At 41.4% G+C, this 13,738-nt stretch overlaps 2 protein-coding genes across 2 annotated transcripts in view; one reads left to right on the plus strand and one right to left on the minus strand.

Annotated features, from left to right (window-relative positions):
• Positions 1 to 12: 12 nt before the first annotated feature.
• sdhaf2 (succinate dehydrogenase complex assembly factor 2) lies at positions 13 to 3,525 on the plus strand. Its single transcript, XM_044030364.1, has 4 exons — positions 13 to 184; positions 1,270 to 1,493; positions 2,081 to 2,190; positions 3,091 to 3,525. Exons 1-4 carry the CDS (start codon positions 158 to 160, stop codon positions 3,219 to 3,221), a joined length of 492 nt encoding a protein of 163 aa, XP_043886299.1. The 5' UTR covers positions 13 to 157; the 3' UTR covers positions 3,222 to 3,525.
• Positions 3,526 to 8,034: 4,509 nt separating this feature from the next.
• The window catches only part of syt7b (synaptotagmin VIIb), a 103,763-nt gene continuing 98,059 nt past the window's right edge, over positions 8,035 to 13,738 (minus strand). Inside the window, exons 9-13 of the mRNA XM_044030344.1 lie at positions 10,617 to 10,884; positions 10,354 to 10,523; positions 9,924 to 10,038; positions 9,512 to 9,711; positions 8,035 to 8,176 (exon numbers count right to left, since the gene is read on the minus strand). Of these exons, the coding sequence (XP_043886279.1) occupies positions 8,072 to 8,176; positions 9,512 to 9,711; positions 9,924 to 10,038; positions 10,354 to 10,523; positions 10,617 to 10,884 (858 nt within the window). The 3' untranslated portion in view covers positions 8,035 to 8,071. The remainder of the gene's footprint in view (positions 8,177 to 9,511; positions 9,712 to 9,923; positions 10,039 to 10,353; positions 10,524 to 10,616; positions 10,885 to 13,738) is intronic.

The following is a 13,738-nucleotide window of genomic DNA, read 5'->3' on the forward strand; positions in this document are numbered from 1 at the left end:
TTATAATGTGACGTAATGTGTGCGTTGTTGAAAGTCGCCCCTCGAAAGTGTTCCCTTACGTGAACGCTGCTTGTGTAATATCAGCTTTCCAGACACCAGTAACAATCAGACGTAGGACGGGCTGTTTCTTTTACAGGTTTCAGAACAGGAGTTTAACATGCTGTCGTCTGTCATTGCGAAAAGAGTGAGTAATGAAGTCAACTTAATATGTTTTTGTCGGTGTAAATTTAGTGGCGCTGCTCTAATCTAAAACTATAGTAGTTCAGCGAGGATTTGTTTTTAAAATCGATAACGCTAAATTATGTCGTGTGATATTTTTAATACGGTTTAGCAATGCTGCAAATGACTAATGTTCACGTAGTCGAGTCTATTAAAATGTAATGAGTCAAGGTGCAGAGACCACAGTAACCCCATCGTGTGTTGCTAGAGGACAGTTGTACAACAGGACAGCGTGTGACGGACATATATTTGTGTGACACCCCCTTGTTTATCTTTTTTAGACAACATAACTTTCTAAATGTTTACGTGACGTGTATTGGACTAATTAGAACATTGTAACAAACAAATGGCGACACTTATGTACTGTTGTTGTAAGTTCTTGGCCAAAACTAGCACGAAGAACAGATAATATATACAGTTCAAGCAGTCCGGGAAGGTTGAGGTGAAGGATATTCTGTACTTTAAATGTCCTGCCCTTTATGTAATAATCTCCCATAAATGAGGAGCCCTGTGTTGTATTTACAAGTAAAAACATTGTATATTGTTATCATCAGTAAATTAAAGTGATACATTATAATGTAGAAGTTTATAACCCTTTCTGAGACCCTGCAAGAACCACATTTGGGAAGCTCTGATGAAGTGCAATTTTAAAAGAAGGAACTTTCAAAGTCATAAAAACAAGTATCGAACACCACATAACCATGCCAGAGTGATATGTTTGAATGTGTTCTATTTGCTTTGGAAGAAGTGTAGGAAGTGAAATAAATGTTTTCATACAACATACAATAAAGTGTTATCTTTGTGTTATTAGACTCCAGCCTCGCAATGACTATAACATACAATATTTGTGACATATATTCTGTACAAGGCCCCAGTTCAAACATGCACCTACAGACATACATAAGTGATATAGCAGTCTGACTCTCGGATGTTGGTGACATTTTTTGGTAAAGGTCTGGTGATATTAAAACAGGATAAAGACTGTAGATGTGATGTGTTGTCAACAAGATACTGGTATTCGTCCTAACATGTCTTATTGTTTTATGTCAGCTGGTGTCTGGGGTGTGCCAGGCAGCCTGGAGACCAGCAGCTGCGGGCATGGTATCAGTTCGTGGTTACCGTGGAGACGCGCCAGACGACTCCAGGGGAGACCTGATCGAGATCCCTCTACCACCTTGGGATGAGAGAGCAAACGAGGCCACTGACATCAAGAGACGCCGTCTTCTTTATGAGAGTCGTAAGAGGGGCATGTTGGAGAACTGCATAATACTCAGGTGATTACGCTGCACTGATTGTGTCCCATCTGTAATATAACTACAATAATTGACTCTAATGGTGACTCTACTCTCCTACTCTCTAAAAGCAATCTCAGTGCAAGTAACGGGACACTAAAGGCTTTTGCACACTAGTTTTTTTATTACATTACATGAGCTCTACTCTCCTCTTCGGTGTTGCTTGTATCCATGTGTTGATTTTATTTTTTCTTAAGTAAAATGACTGAGTTATTTTGCAATTGATATGCAACGTCTTTAAACCTGCACTTTCTGTTACGGAGTCATTCTTAAGTTCAGGTGAGGTTAAGATGAGGCCTCGCCCCTCACCTCATCTCACTCAGCCAAAGCTCTGAAATGTAACTGTACAGCATATGCAGCATGTGTGCAAACAGGTAGGAAAGTTGTTAGGTGAACTTTCTCAGCTTCCACTCTCACTGGTGTTGGATCATTTGCACATCCTGCCACTCTTTCTAATTAAGGTTGTTATGTGGAGTTCATTCACCAGCGGTTCAGATAATTACCAATTTCTATTCAGAGCGAAGACTATGAGCCTCAGACTCCAATGAATTCTCCCATCTGTCTTGTAGCCTGTTTGCAAAGCGATACCTGAACACAATGACTGAGAAGCAGCTGCAGCAGTACGACCGGCTGATTAATGAACCAAGCAATGACTGGGACATCTATTACTGGGCAACAGGTGAGATCCTTATTTATTTTTTTTTTTTTCATGATGAGTTTCTCTTGTTTGACACGTTATATTTCCCGTACAATGCAGCAGTCATCATGCATTATGCAAATTGTCCGTGAGCGGGAGAAACTTCCAAATTCTGATAAGTTTTTGGGTCCCGGCACTGCAAGACATTTTAATATTTAATGACATTTCAGCCTTGCAATATTAATGTTTGTACAAGTGCAAATGACAAATGTTTGTTTTGACTTGTTTGGCGTTAACGGTGACAAATAAATCAGACGTACGCATTTTAAATTCAGCCCTTAACACTGCAAAAGATGGGGAAAAAAAAACTCCAGAGGGTGTAATGATTAAAAAGCCTGTTGTGTGTTTTTATGTGTTTGTTCACCATTATTCTAGGCTGCTGATTCTAAAATAACTAACAAGTCTGCTTACAATTTATTCAGACTTCACCCCGGGAGCTTATTTGTTGTTCAAAGAGAACTTTGCACATTTCTCGAGCAACTTTCTTTTAATTTTTATTAAATTCTGTGTCTACTTCATTGCACAGAAGAGTGGGAACCGCATGAAAACAACCAGTTGGCAGCAGTACTTGAATAAAGCTGTTGGGGGCTAGTCTGACTTCACTGGAACTGTTAGTAAAACACTGAAATGGTTTAATTTTGACATTAATAGACATCATTTTTCTATAATTACTTGTCCTTTTAAAGACCAGAGTTACCTCTTGTCATTAAATCCTTGTATATATTGTGCATTTTATTTGTCTAGTTCTGTGGCCGTACCTCACCAATTAATATTGTTGTTGTCCTAAAAGAATAAAGATTTGGATATTGCTTTTCCCTCAAGTGGAGATATTTTTGTCTGAATCTGAAAATAATTAAACCTTTGTGTCTGTTTTGCCAACAGAGACTCAGCCCACACCTGACGTTTACCAAGGAGAGGTCATGGATTTGCTGAAGGAGTTCACAAAGAACCGCAACCAGGAGCAGAGGTTGGACGCCCCCAGCTTGGAATACTTGGATAAGGAAAGTCAGTGAGAGCCATGGCGCGTCGAGCTGCTCAGAGACTCGTTAATATTCGGGAAGTGAGAAATAATTGGTCTCCAGAATCCCGACGGAACGCAGAATATTCGGAACACTGTCCACCTTTACGAGCTGGTGATCACAGGGAGAGTTGAGGGGAGTTTGTTTGGGGAAGTGTTATGAATATTTTGTTTGTATTGTATTGTAAATGTATGGTGTATGACTGTAAATTCAAATGGCTAAGTCAGCTTTCATGTGTGTTTGTAATCAGAGCCAATTATAGACATTATAGGTCATGAAATAAATGTTGATTCACTCAGTTTCTCTTCCTCACTCACGGTCACCTTTTACCACAGGGCTGCATCACATGACTGGAGGATGCCATGTTAAACAATATGCAACAGCGCCGTTACATAATAATGGGTCGGCTGCCTGCAGTGTCCGTGCGCCGACACCAGATGGAAGCAGATTCCTTTGTTTGCATCGGCTCCACTGAGGCACACGCTGACCACAATGACACGCCTGTTACTTACACGTCTCACACATGTTCGCAGTGTGGACACATCAGCCCACAGCTGCATTATTGTGAATCCTCCTACAAAGTAAAAGCCTTTAAAATGATCTTTTGCATTACTGCATTTTAAAATGACACAGATATTAACTGTGTAATTGGCAAACGTGTATCCTAAAATAAAGTGCTTATTTTCTCGCACATGGCCATTTTTAACAATGTTATATTCGTCTCCTTCACCACTGAGTGTGTGTGTGTGCACACTAAGATTTCTTGCCTCCACTGTGTGTCATGTCAGCTCAGAGGAACCTTGTACTAAGAGCATAAGGGAAATGGCCTCTAGCCGGGAGATGTGCACAGCATCGTAACAGACGTGGACACCTGCAGAATTATAATGCACACATGATATACTATAACAAGGCGGTCGCACAGGAACGAGTCCACCGGTCGTGTGCATGTTCTCTCTCATCACTCTTTAGGGAACATAGTGTACGTTTGAGAAGGAGACACCTTCAATTTTTTATGTTGTCAGCTCCTCCTAAAATAGACCGAGGTGATGTCAGAAGGGTTCCCCTCTGTGTGGTCTCTGCTCCTGTGCCATCTGTCTCACTAAAGATTCTTAGCACGGGAGGAAAGTGTGTTACGACAGTCATCGGATTATTAAAAGTTACATTCACACGTCCATAGTTGCGAAATGAGTTTGTTGAAATTCAAAATGAAGTCACTGGAAGTAATTCTGTTTCAAGAAGAACATCAGAAGAGAATTTCAGAGCTGAGCTGAGACTGGATCAGCCAAATATAATCTTTGATGACTAAACAAATCAAATATTGGCCACCGCTGAGTTGGAAAATAGAGAACAAATGTAGTTTCCCGCTGTGTCTGTTATTGGTTGATCCATGTACGTTCATATTTTCCCCTCAGCACAATTGGTTTATTATGATTCTTTTACGTTTATGAATTCCATAATATCATTTTAATTAACAGAAAAAGCCATACACTTATTTTGAAATGATTCAATTCAACATGTAATGATTATATAAGCCTGTCTAGTGTTTTAATTACAATTGTCTACATTTGTATTTTGATGAAATGATTTAATTCTGTTTTATTTCTCTCTGTTTCTTGTTATTTACAGATTCATTTTGTGTCACATTAACACTTTTACTTTGAAAGGGCGTGCAACGTCATCCTGAATATTTGTAATTGCAACATCGCGATGGAATATCAAGATATCATTTTCATTTCTAATCACTAAAGCGTTCATTTTTCCCCAACTTGTCCCCTGGCCCCTCCGGACCAGACTAGAAGTGCACTGGCCCCCAGGCCATTTTGAGTTTGAAGCCCCTGTTTGTTTCAATACGTTGGCCCTGCCATTAAGTTGGCCTTAATGAGTACCAGACACGCAGTTTTGTTTTATATACACATTTATATTATTATATACACTGTACAGAGTTCAAAAAAATAAACGGCTGATATTTAACACTGTGCACTCCACAGATGTGTGATTACAAAGAGAAAACGGAGTGAAAGAAGGGGGGCGGAGTCGTACCAAGGACAGACAGATATCAACATTCCCCGGGAAATACTGATGTTTTCTTATACAAGACACTTCACAATCATTTGTACAGTATAGAAATTAAAATGTTGCTGGTAAAACCTCTCAAGCAAGAGTGCCCCTAAATGGGACATTTAAAGTGGTCCACTAAAATGCATCAGTGGGTGATATTTGGGCAGTGAATGTTGCAGCTCAGTTTCTCACAAACTACAAGCCTGACTGACGTTACAGCTGCATTTGAGCCGCGTCACGTGTAGTGACTCTTTACTAAGCCTTTTGGAATGTAATGCTTTGTCAGCAGCACTGGTGATAATGCACACGACTGTGCTCCTGGTTATTTTTGGGACCCTCCGATGTTCTGCTCTGACCTGAGATGTAGCTAGCAGTGATGCAAAGAGGTGATGATTATCTCTCATGTCTCACCTTTTTTTTTTTTCTTATCCTGACACTCGGAGAGGGAGCACATATGGTGAAGAGCAAGGCGTGGCGAGGTTTACAAGGCACACAGAACACTCTGTGCCAGAGAGCATGTGCGCACAACAGGGGTGTTTTAGGGCGAACATCAACTGGGATGTTAGGGACCCACTTTTCTTTTTTTCTTTCTTCTTTTTTTGGCTTTGGTGAGTCAGTTTTTGGACTAGATAGAAAGCACAGATAAACCAAAAATGTCAGTAGCTACTTCTGGCTGAACTGAAACATCTGGTACATGGCAGTCAAAGGAAAGTTTTCTTTCTAATCTCATAGAGTCCTTTTGTCGTCATCACAACAATCATCGCTCTGGGAATGCTCTTTTGAGACCATACGTGACGATGCTATGAAGAGAGGTTTGTTCCAGCAATGTCATCACCGTCAAAGTGCAAGAAATTCTTCTTCAAGAATTGAGAACTTAAAAAAAAAAAAAACGACGACAAAAAAAAGAAAATCTCTGTACATCCGGCGTCGCTCCATACAGAATAGAAACAGTAAACAATGTTTGTTCTGTGTTAAACTGACAAAATAGAACTCAGTGCAGATATACTGTACACACACACAGAGAGAGGGACTCACAATAAATACAATCACACAAATCAAAATTCGTCCACAGTGCAAACACACATGCACACATCCAGTAGACAGTGGAATGTAAAAAAGACTTTTTTTCCCCCAGTTATTATTTCTCTTATTTGTTTCCATTCATCCACTTAACACGTGTGTGTGTGTGTGGGACTTGGGGGGAGGTCACAATCTGGCAGTGAAGCAAGAAACTCTGTTTATGGACTCATAGTCACTGTAAGAATAAGGACAAACATGGAGGAAATGTTAATAAGTAATAGCAAATAGACACACTACAAATGGGTGGCAGGGGATAAGGCGTTTGACTGAGTAATTCATTTCCTGTCCATCTTTATTCTCAAACCCTGAGCAAAACTTAGAATTTACTGCCTGCATTCATAGATTTTCAGGTCACCCACAAATGATTGACTTTATAAAATCAAGGTCGACTTAAAGCTACATAAAAAAAACAAAAAACAATTCCTAGGTCACTTGGGTAAGATGTTGATTGGATTATCTGTGTCTGTGGAGTTTTTCAAAAGCCGTTTGAAATAGAACGAGCACCACAGTGAAATCCTTGGGTGTGGCAGTAGAGATTCCGGGGTGGGGGGATCGAACCCTATGACATCAAGACCTGTGTCGGTAAATTTTGAACAGATTGACTTCTTTAACGGAGTGACCTCCCCACATCTTCAGCTTAAAAAAAACACACACACACAAACAAAGAACAAAAACACAAGTTCTAACTATTTCTCGACCATCCTTGACAAGGGAAATACTTTTTCTTTTTTTTTCTAACAATATCTTTAATTTAGCTGTGCAACTCTTTCTTCTGTTAACACACGCTGGCATTTTTGCTTATTTTCTGTCTGGAAGAACAAGTTGATTCTCTAATTTCCTCTGGAAAATAAATAAATAAGACACAACATTTATCACTTATCAATTTTTTTGGTTCTCTTTTCCAATAAAATAGGAAATAATAATCTTTTTTTTTTTTTGACACTGGTCCTACGTGGACCAGTGTTAAAAAAAAAAAAGAATCCCGCTCATATCCCTTTTTTTTGTGTGGTTGGAGAACTCGGTTTTGGGGTTACAGCACATCACCCACAGCACGCACAGACGACGAAAGGTTTCAGCCAATGGAGAATTATTATTATCATTATTATTATTATTATTATTATTGTTATTATTATTATTATTATTACACCGGTGCCAGAGAAAACGTGGAAAGTGGGAAAAAAAGATAAAGTCCAGGTCCATTTTAAATACACTTCAATTGCCTGTGTGGGCTTTTCCTGACAGTGACAGCTACAGAAGAGTGACGCGGCAGAGTGGACAACTTCCTCATTGCAAACACCAGATGTACTGTGGGTGGTAAATGGGGGGGGGGAGGGGGGGCAGAGGTCAGCGCCATTTAAGCGGACTGCAGCCTGCCTTGCCGCCACATGGGATGGCAGGAATATCAGTTTGATCCATTTTTGGTCGGTAGTATTCATGGGTGGCAAGAGGTAGGCTACTGCTCTGATGTTTGACACTGATCGTGGTCGACACCGGCGAAGGGAGCGGCGTCGCGAGAAAGCAAAATTGTCACGGGAAGAGGACGTCAGGGAGAGAGACGGAGGGCGGGGACTTACAGTTTCAAAGTGGCCTGAGAACAAAGACGTGACACAGAGTTTCCAGAAACTACAGTCAGGGAGTATGTGCTGAGATGATGCTGAATTCAGGGGGTAGGGGAGAAACTGTAGGCAGGTTGGTCCCTCGGTCCCTCAGGCCTTGAGAGCATGCCACTGGGCCACAGTAGTACGAGGATGACCCATCATGTCTTTCCAGTGCTTGACTTCTGCGGGGCCACTCTTCCACGAAAGATAAATCTACAGGAAAGAAAGAGAGTCGTGTGACATTGGTGAAACGCCTTTCCAAAAACAACAGAATAAAAAAAAACCAGTGAGGCTGCAGAAAATGAGCATTAGATGAAGTGTTTCATCTTCAACTCTTTTTTAGTCTCCCTGTTGCTCTTCCTCCTCAGTTATACCAACAACGTCCTCCAGCTGGAGGTGCGCGGTCAGATAACTGGACCCCAGCACGAACCGACAACATTCAACAAAGTTTTTAATCAAATTCATCAAAAGTGTCGAGCGACAGAATATAGATCTGACCCAACGGTGACTTTGTATTAACAGCGAAAACTTAACCAATTAAAGCCGGCATGACCCGAGACTCTTTAGTCAGCGCTGCTCATTATGCAAAAAAAACACAACTTTGTGACTTGAGGCCACCGCACACTTCTTGATAATTTAAGTTTCCAGTAATAATAATAATAATAAAAAAAAGATCATAAATAAAACCGCTCTTTGGAAATAATTAATCAGGAACGCCATTTACAGTTTCATTGCAGAACTAGTTTCACAGCCCCTGTCTCGTCCTTCCCTGCTTGTCTTTGTGTGCATGTGAGCGGTTGTTTTTGTGGGAACAGGCTCCGATCCTAGCACCTGAGTTCAGTTTCACACCTGTGGTTTCACTCAGCTCATCAGCCACAACCTACCAGCACTAAACCGTGGTCCCCAGCTCATTAGTTGCCTGATTGTCCTGCAATTAGTGCGATAGTGAGACTCTCGGCCACTGATGGTTAAACCCAGGACACAAGCTCAGCTGAAAGCCTCCGAGACATTATTTTGTGGTATTTTGACCTCTTGTTTCTTCAGGTTAACCTGCTTGTGTCTCAGGACGTGGGACTAGCCCCGGCGTCCGTCCTCTATCGCTACACCCTGCATCGCGTTTGTCACCTTCGACTCCCCCCGTGCTTTTGAGTCAAGCCGTAACAAAGCCATGGTTCTCAGTTAGCGAGAGGTGGAGCGGAGTGCAACCGATTTGGACAGGGCAATCTCCTGAGGGCAACATTATTATAATAATGTGTTTTTAAAAGTAAAAAGTTCAGGCCTGTATACCAAAAAACATTATGGACACACCTACTATTACGTTTAAGCACATGCTTGTTGATCAATGGGGTAAATTTAAATAAAAACCATCTGCTCCACACACAGTCATTTTATATACTGTGCATTCATTTAAAGATCAGAGGACTGGTCTGCATATTCCAGCAGGGGTCAGTAGAGACTGCCTGAGTGATCAGCTGCTGATTTGTCAGTCACAAAATCAGGGAAAATACAGAAGAAGGAGAAGGAGAAGAGGAAGAAGAACGGAGAAACCTTTCCAATGACATCATTGCGACTGAGCCTGTCCTTGTCCATGACGGTAATAATTATGGTGGTCTCCCTCAACACGTGGGCAGGCACATCAAAGGGGAAGGACTCGTTGAACACAGGGTTCAGACAGCGCTTCATTACCACCGTCTTCTTCTTCTCCACGCGCTTGTCCTTGTTCATCAACCACACTTTTACATAAGGGTCTGTGAAGGAGGAAACACGCCGCGTTTGAACGCTGTTTGCAACACTCATTGTGATTTTTTTTTTACTATTCAACGTTGGTTTGTTTACAAATATGGATTTGTCATTTTCTAGCAGTCAATCACTTTGTCATTTATTTCACTGTGTGGAGTGTGGAGCGAGCGATGAACCAAAAGGGCAACGTTAAAGGGGAGATGAAGAGGAGCATTTTTACCAGAAGTGCCTCCGATGTCCATGGCTTTAAGGTTGCGGGCTTTGATGATGCTCACAGTGATGGTGTTAGCTGTGGGGTTGTAGCACAGCGACACCAACAGATCCCCTCGACTCCCCTGGGGAAATCATGCGCAACAACAGTGATTATTCACATCTTTATACCATTTTTTTTGTTTTACATCATTCTCTCCTCTATTGGCTTCTGCATATTTTTGTTTCTTCCTCCGGCTCTCTGTGTTCTCTCCATCTACCTGTCAGCCTCTCCATACTCGCTGTCTCCCACCAGCACGCTACCACATTTCCCCCGGGAGCATCACAGCAGCCAGGAATGACATCACCCGCAACATTCTGTCCCATCGTCTCTCTTCCCCTCCTCCCCTGTCCCTCTACCTCTTCCTTCCCTCCCCCCCCCGTTTTCCTTCTCCACTCACGCTGCCGTCACTACATGGTTTCAGCTCCTTCCAGAAAGTCTGCATGTTGGCCAGGTCCAGTTTGTTGAGGGGGATGGACACCTCTCCTATGGGGTCATTCCGGCTGAAGCGGTCGTAGTCTAGAACCTGCAGGTAGAGAGTCCTCTGGACCACCTTCTCATAGGGGAAGCCTGAGAAAGACAAGGACACAGCACAATGCCACAATTCCTCTGTGAAGCAGAAACATTTTAAAGAGTATATCGAGATAGCCGCCTCCGTCAAACCTTCAAACAGGAAAGTCTCGTTCCAGTGGGGGTTTAGATTCTTCCTCTTCACTTTGGTTTCCAATTTGTGCTTCTTGTCCGGCAGCAGGTAGAGTTTGACGAATGGATCCGAGGTGCCAGAGAAGTCCTTCGCGGGCAACTCCTGGCCCTTGAGGATTTTCACGGTGAGAGTGGAGTCCTGAAAACTGTATCCCACGCTGAACTGAATGCGCCCCAGCTTCTCACACACTGGTCCCTCGTGGTCATCCTCCTCCGAACCTGGAGATAACTTTTAGCCACAGGAGAGTGACGAGACACGCGTTATTATTTTTCCTTTTATCTCTTTTGTGGTTCATTCATGTGTTTCTGCTTCAGTGTAATCGAAGCATAAAGACATTATTTCATGTTGTTTATGAGTAATGCACATGTATAAACTCAATCAGGAACTACTAACAGGGGAATAGAATGTTAATAACACATAAAAACAGTCAAATACACATCAATGTAAAGCTGTTACACAGTTATTGATAAAACCTCACCTCATGCTCCACATACTAGCTTTTTTTCAGAGTTTGCTCAGTTTCACGGCTCTGTATTTGCTTCAGAATCCTATAATCCACAACACTGTTTAAATAATTTCCTTTTTATGGTGCATTTATTGTCTGACAATTCATTTGAGGGTCCAAACTCCAAACTCCAAAATCCCAATAACACATCTGACAGTCCATAACAAGAACAATCCATAACAATGACTCAATCCACTCAAAGTCTTCAGAGTCATTAAAAGTTGGAGCAACGTCGTTCCAATAAGCTACTGAGGCCAGTCAGTTATACAGCAACTCTTCAACAAAACTCTGAAGCACAGTTTAAGTGAGCTCACAATAAACAGGCACTAATTAGCCCCCTAAGAACTGCACGGTTGGTAACAAATAATAATATAAATATGTGACAAGGAAATAAATAGTGCCCAATTTTACACTGGTTAGGGAAGTTGAACTCCATACCCTAAGATCTTAAATCTTAAGGCAGTGGTCTCAAAGTTGCGGCCCCCAATCGATTTCATGTGGCCCTCCAAACAATATCAAGTTGTAACGAGTCAGTTCTATATGTTTTTATTTTTAAATCAATTTTGCATCATAAATATGTTTTTTTTTTATTGTCGCATATTAAAACAAGCACTTTAAAATATTTTGAAATTCTCCAATCCAACTTTATTTGTAAAGCACTTTAAAACAAACACAGCGGACCAAAGTGCTGTACAGAATAATGGATAAAAGACGCTCACACGAGGCAATAGAGGATATATAAAAAAGGAATTAATACGGCTTATTACATATATGTAATTTTGAGCTCATAATGTCCACCGCAACTGGACCCAAAAAAGTTGGGCCTTTTTTTTTACTTGACTGGCCCCCGACTGACCAGATGAGACCGTCAGTGGCCCACAGGTCATTTGAGTTTGACCAAGTATGGTCCCAGCTCGCCTCGTTTTCGGTTGGTTTTCAACTACAAAATAATACCTACTCAACGTGGGCGGAGTCAACGAGTGACTTTTAAAGCAGTTGTTTTCAGTGTAACGGAATCATGAGAATCACTTAATTCAAAATATTTGTTCAGTAATTCCTCCATGAACGGAGCACAGAAATACAGCGGCAGGGTTTGTGTTGCCACTAAATCCACCAGACTCCTCTGTTAACTATTGAGATTTTAAACATTTTACCTGGTAATTGTTGGAGATTAACCCGCGTTTTAAGGATCATCAAGTCTTTTTAAGTGATCTACAGTTCGGCATTGTTCGGCTTGATCCGTGTGTCGGACGCCTCTTCCTGCGACGGCACTCTGACCAACCAGTGTCCGGCAGTCTGACGACATCACAAGTGGTGGAAATGCAACTTAACCGAGGCGATGCGAGTCAAACTAAAGCATGTCGTTGTGTCACATGGTTCCTGTCTGCTGTGCAACAAAGTGTCCATAGCTTTGTGGAGATGAGAGGCAGATAATGAGCCGGTGGACAGAGAGAAAAGTCTGAAGGAGACGGACAGAAATCCTGTTTAAAAAGTGCTATCTGATGGAAGAAGAGCCAGAGGCATCACTCACTCAAGGAGCATTTCCAGAAATGTAATATCCAATTCCACATTCTCCCACACATTTCTGATGGTGCTGCTCAACCTCATTCTCCATGCTAAATATGATCACTTTTCATTATGCAGTCCTCCACCCAACAGCTGGCCTAAATTGCTTTCCACCCATTTCCTACATTTGGCCATTCTTTCTTTTTTTTTCCCACAGATTACTCTCTCCTTGCCAATTTATTTTTTTTTCTGAAACGCAAACAACTCACTTTCAACAGATGGAAATTCGACCGAAGCACCGAACGCGGTCTAGTCTACACATTTTAAAGAATAAATGCTGTGATTTTCTGTATTTTTGATATTGTCGTAAGGGAAATTAAGCGTTTGCGTTACTTCATGCCGGACACTGCAGTCCCAGCTGTGGCCAGCTGAATACATTTGTCAGTCATAAATTTGGATTTATTCACTAATTTCTTGCTACACCAATGCTGCCTCACACCGTTTCACTGTCGGAGCTTTGCTACTCAGCCCGCCAATCCAATTCTTACAGATGAACCTTAATCTTAAGATAAAAACTGAAAAACTGGCATAGTTTCAGTTTCAAAAAGGCCAAATGATTTTATAAAAAATTATTTTTTTGCATTTGTTGGGGACTATTTTCAGACACACAGTGTTGGTTTTTGGGGTTTTGTGGCAGTTGGCATTTGCAATGTCGCATTCAAGTGGCATCCAGCCATGGTGTCATCCATAGGAATATAAACTCCCGCTCTGAAGCCTCAGGATTTGAGATTTGGCTGGCGCCATGTTGACGTTTTACAAATAGAAGTTCACAGACTGTACCAGGCATCTAGTGGAAGATATGAGCCGTCAGTCACACTGGTTTCCACTGTTGCACCTGCATTTAACATTTATCCTTTTTCCCTTCATACATCTAATTGCTATGAATGGTTTAATATCATTTTGTTGTTTTTCTGCCCCGTTTTTGTTCGTCATTGTACATAAGAATTACTTCTCAGTTGACTTACCTGGTTAAATACAGGTCAAATAAATATAATTAAATGAACTGACACA

This window comes from Solea senegalensis, linkage group LG7 (assembly GCF_019176455.1).
Source record: "Solea senegalensis isolate Sse05_10M linkage group LG7, IFAPA_SoseM_1, whole genome shotgun sequence".
Taxonomy (NCBI): domain Eukaryota; kingdom Metazoa; phylum Chordata; class Actinopteri; order Pleuronectiformes; family Soleidae; genus Solea; species Solea senegalensis.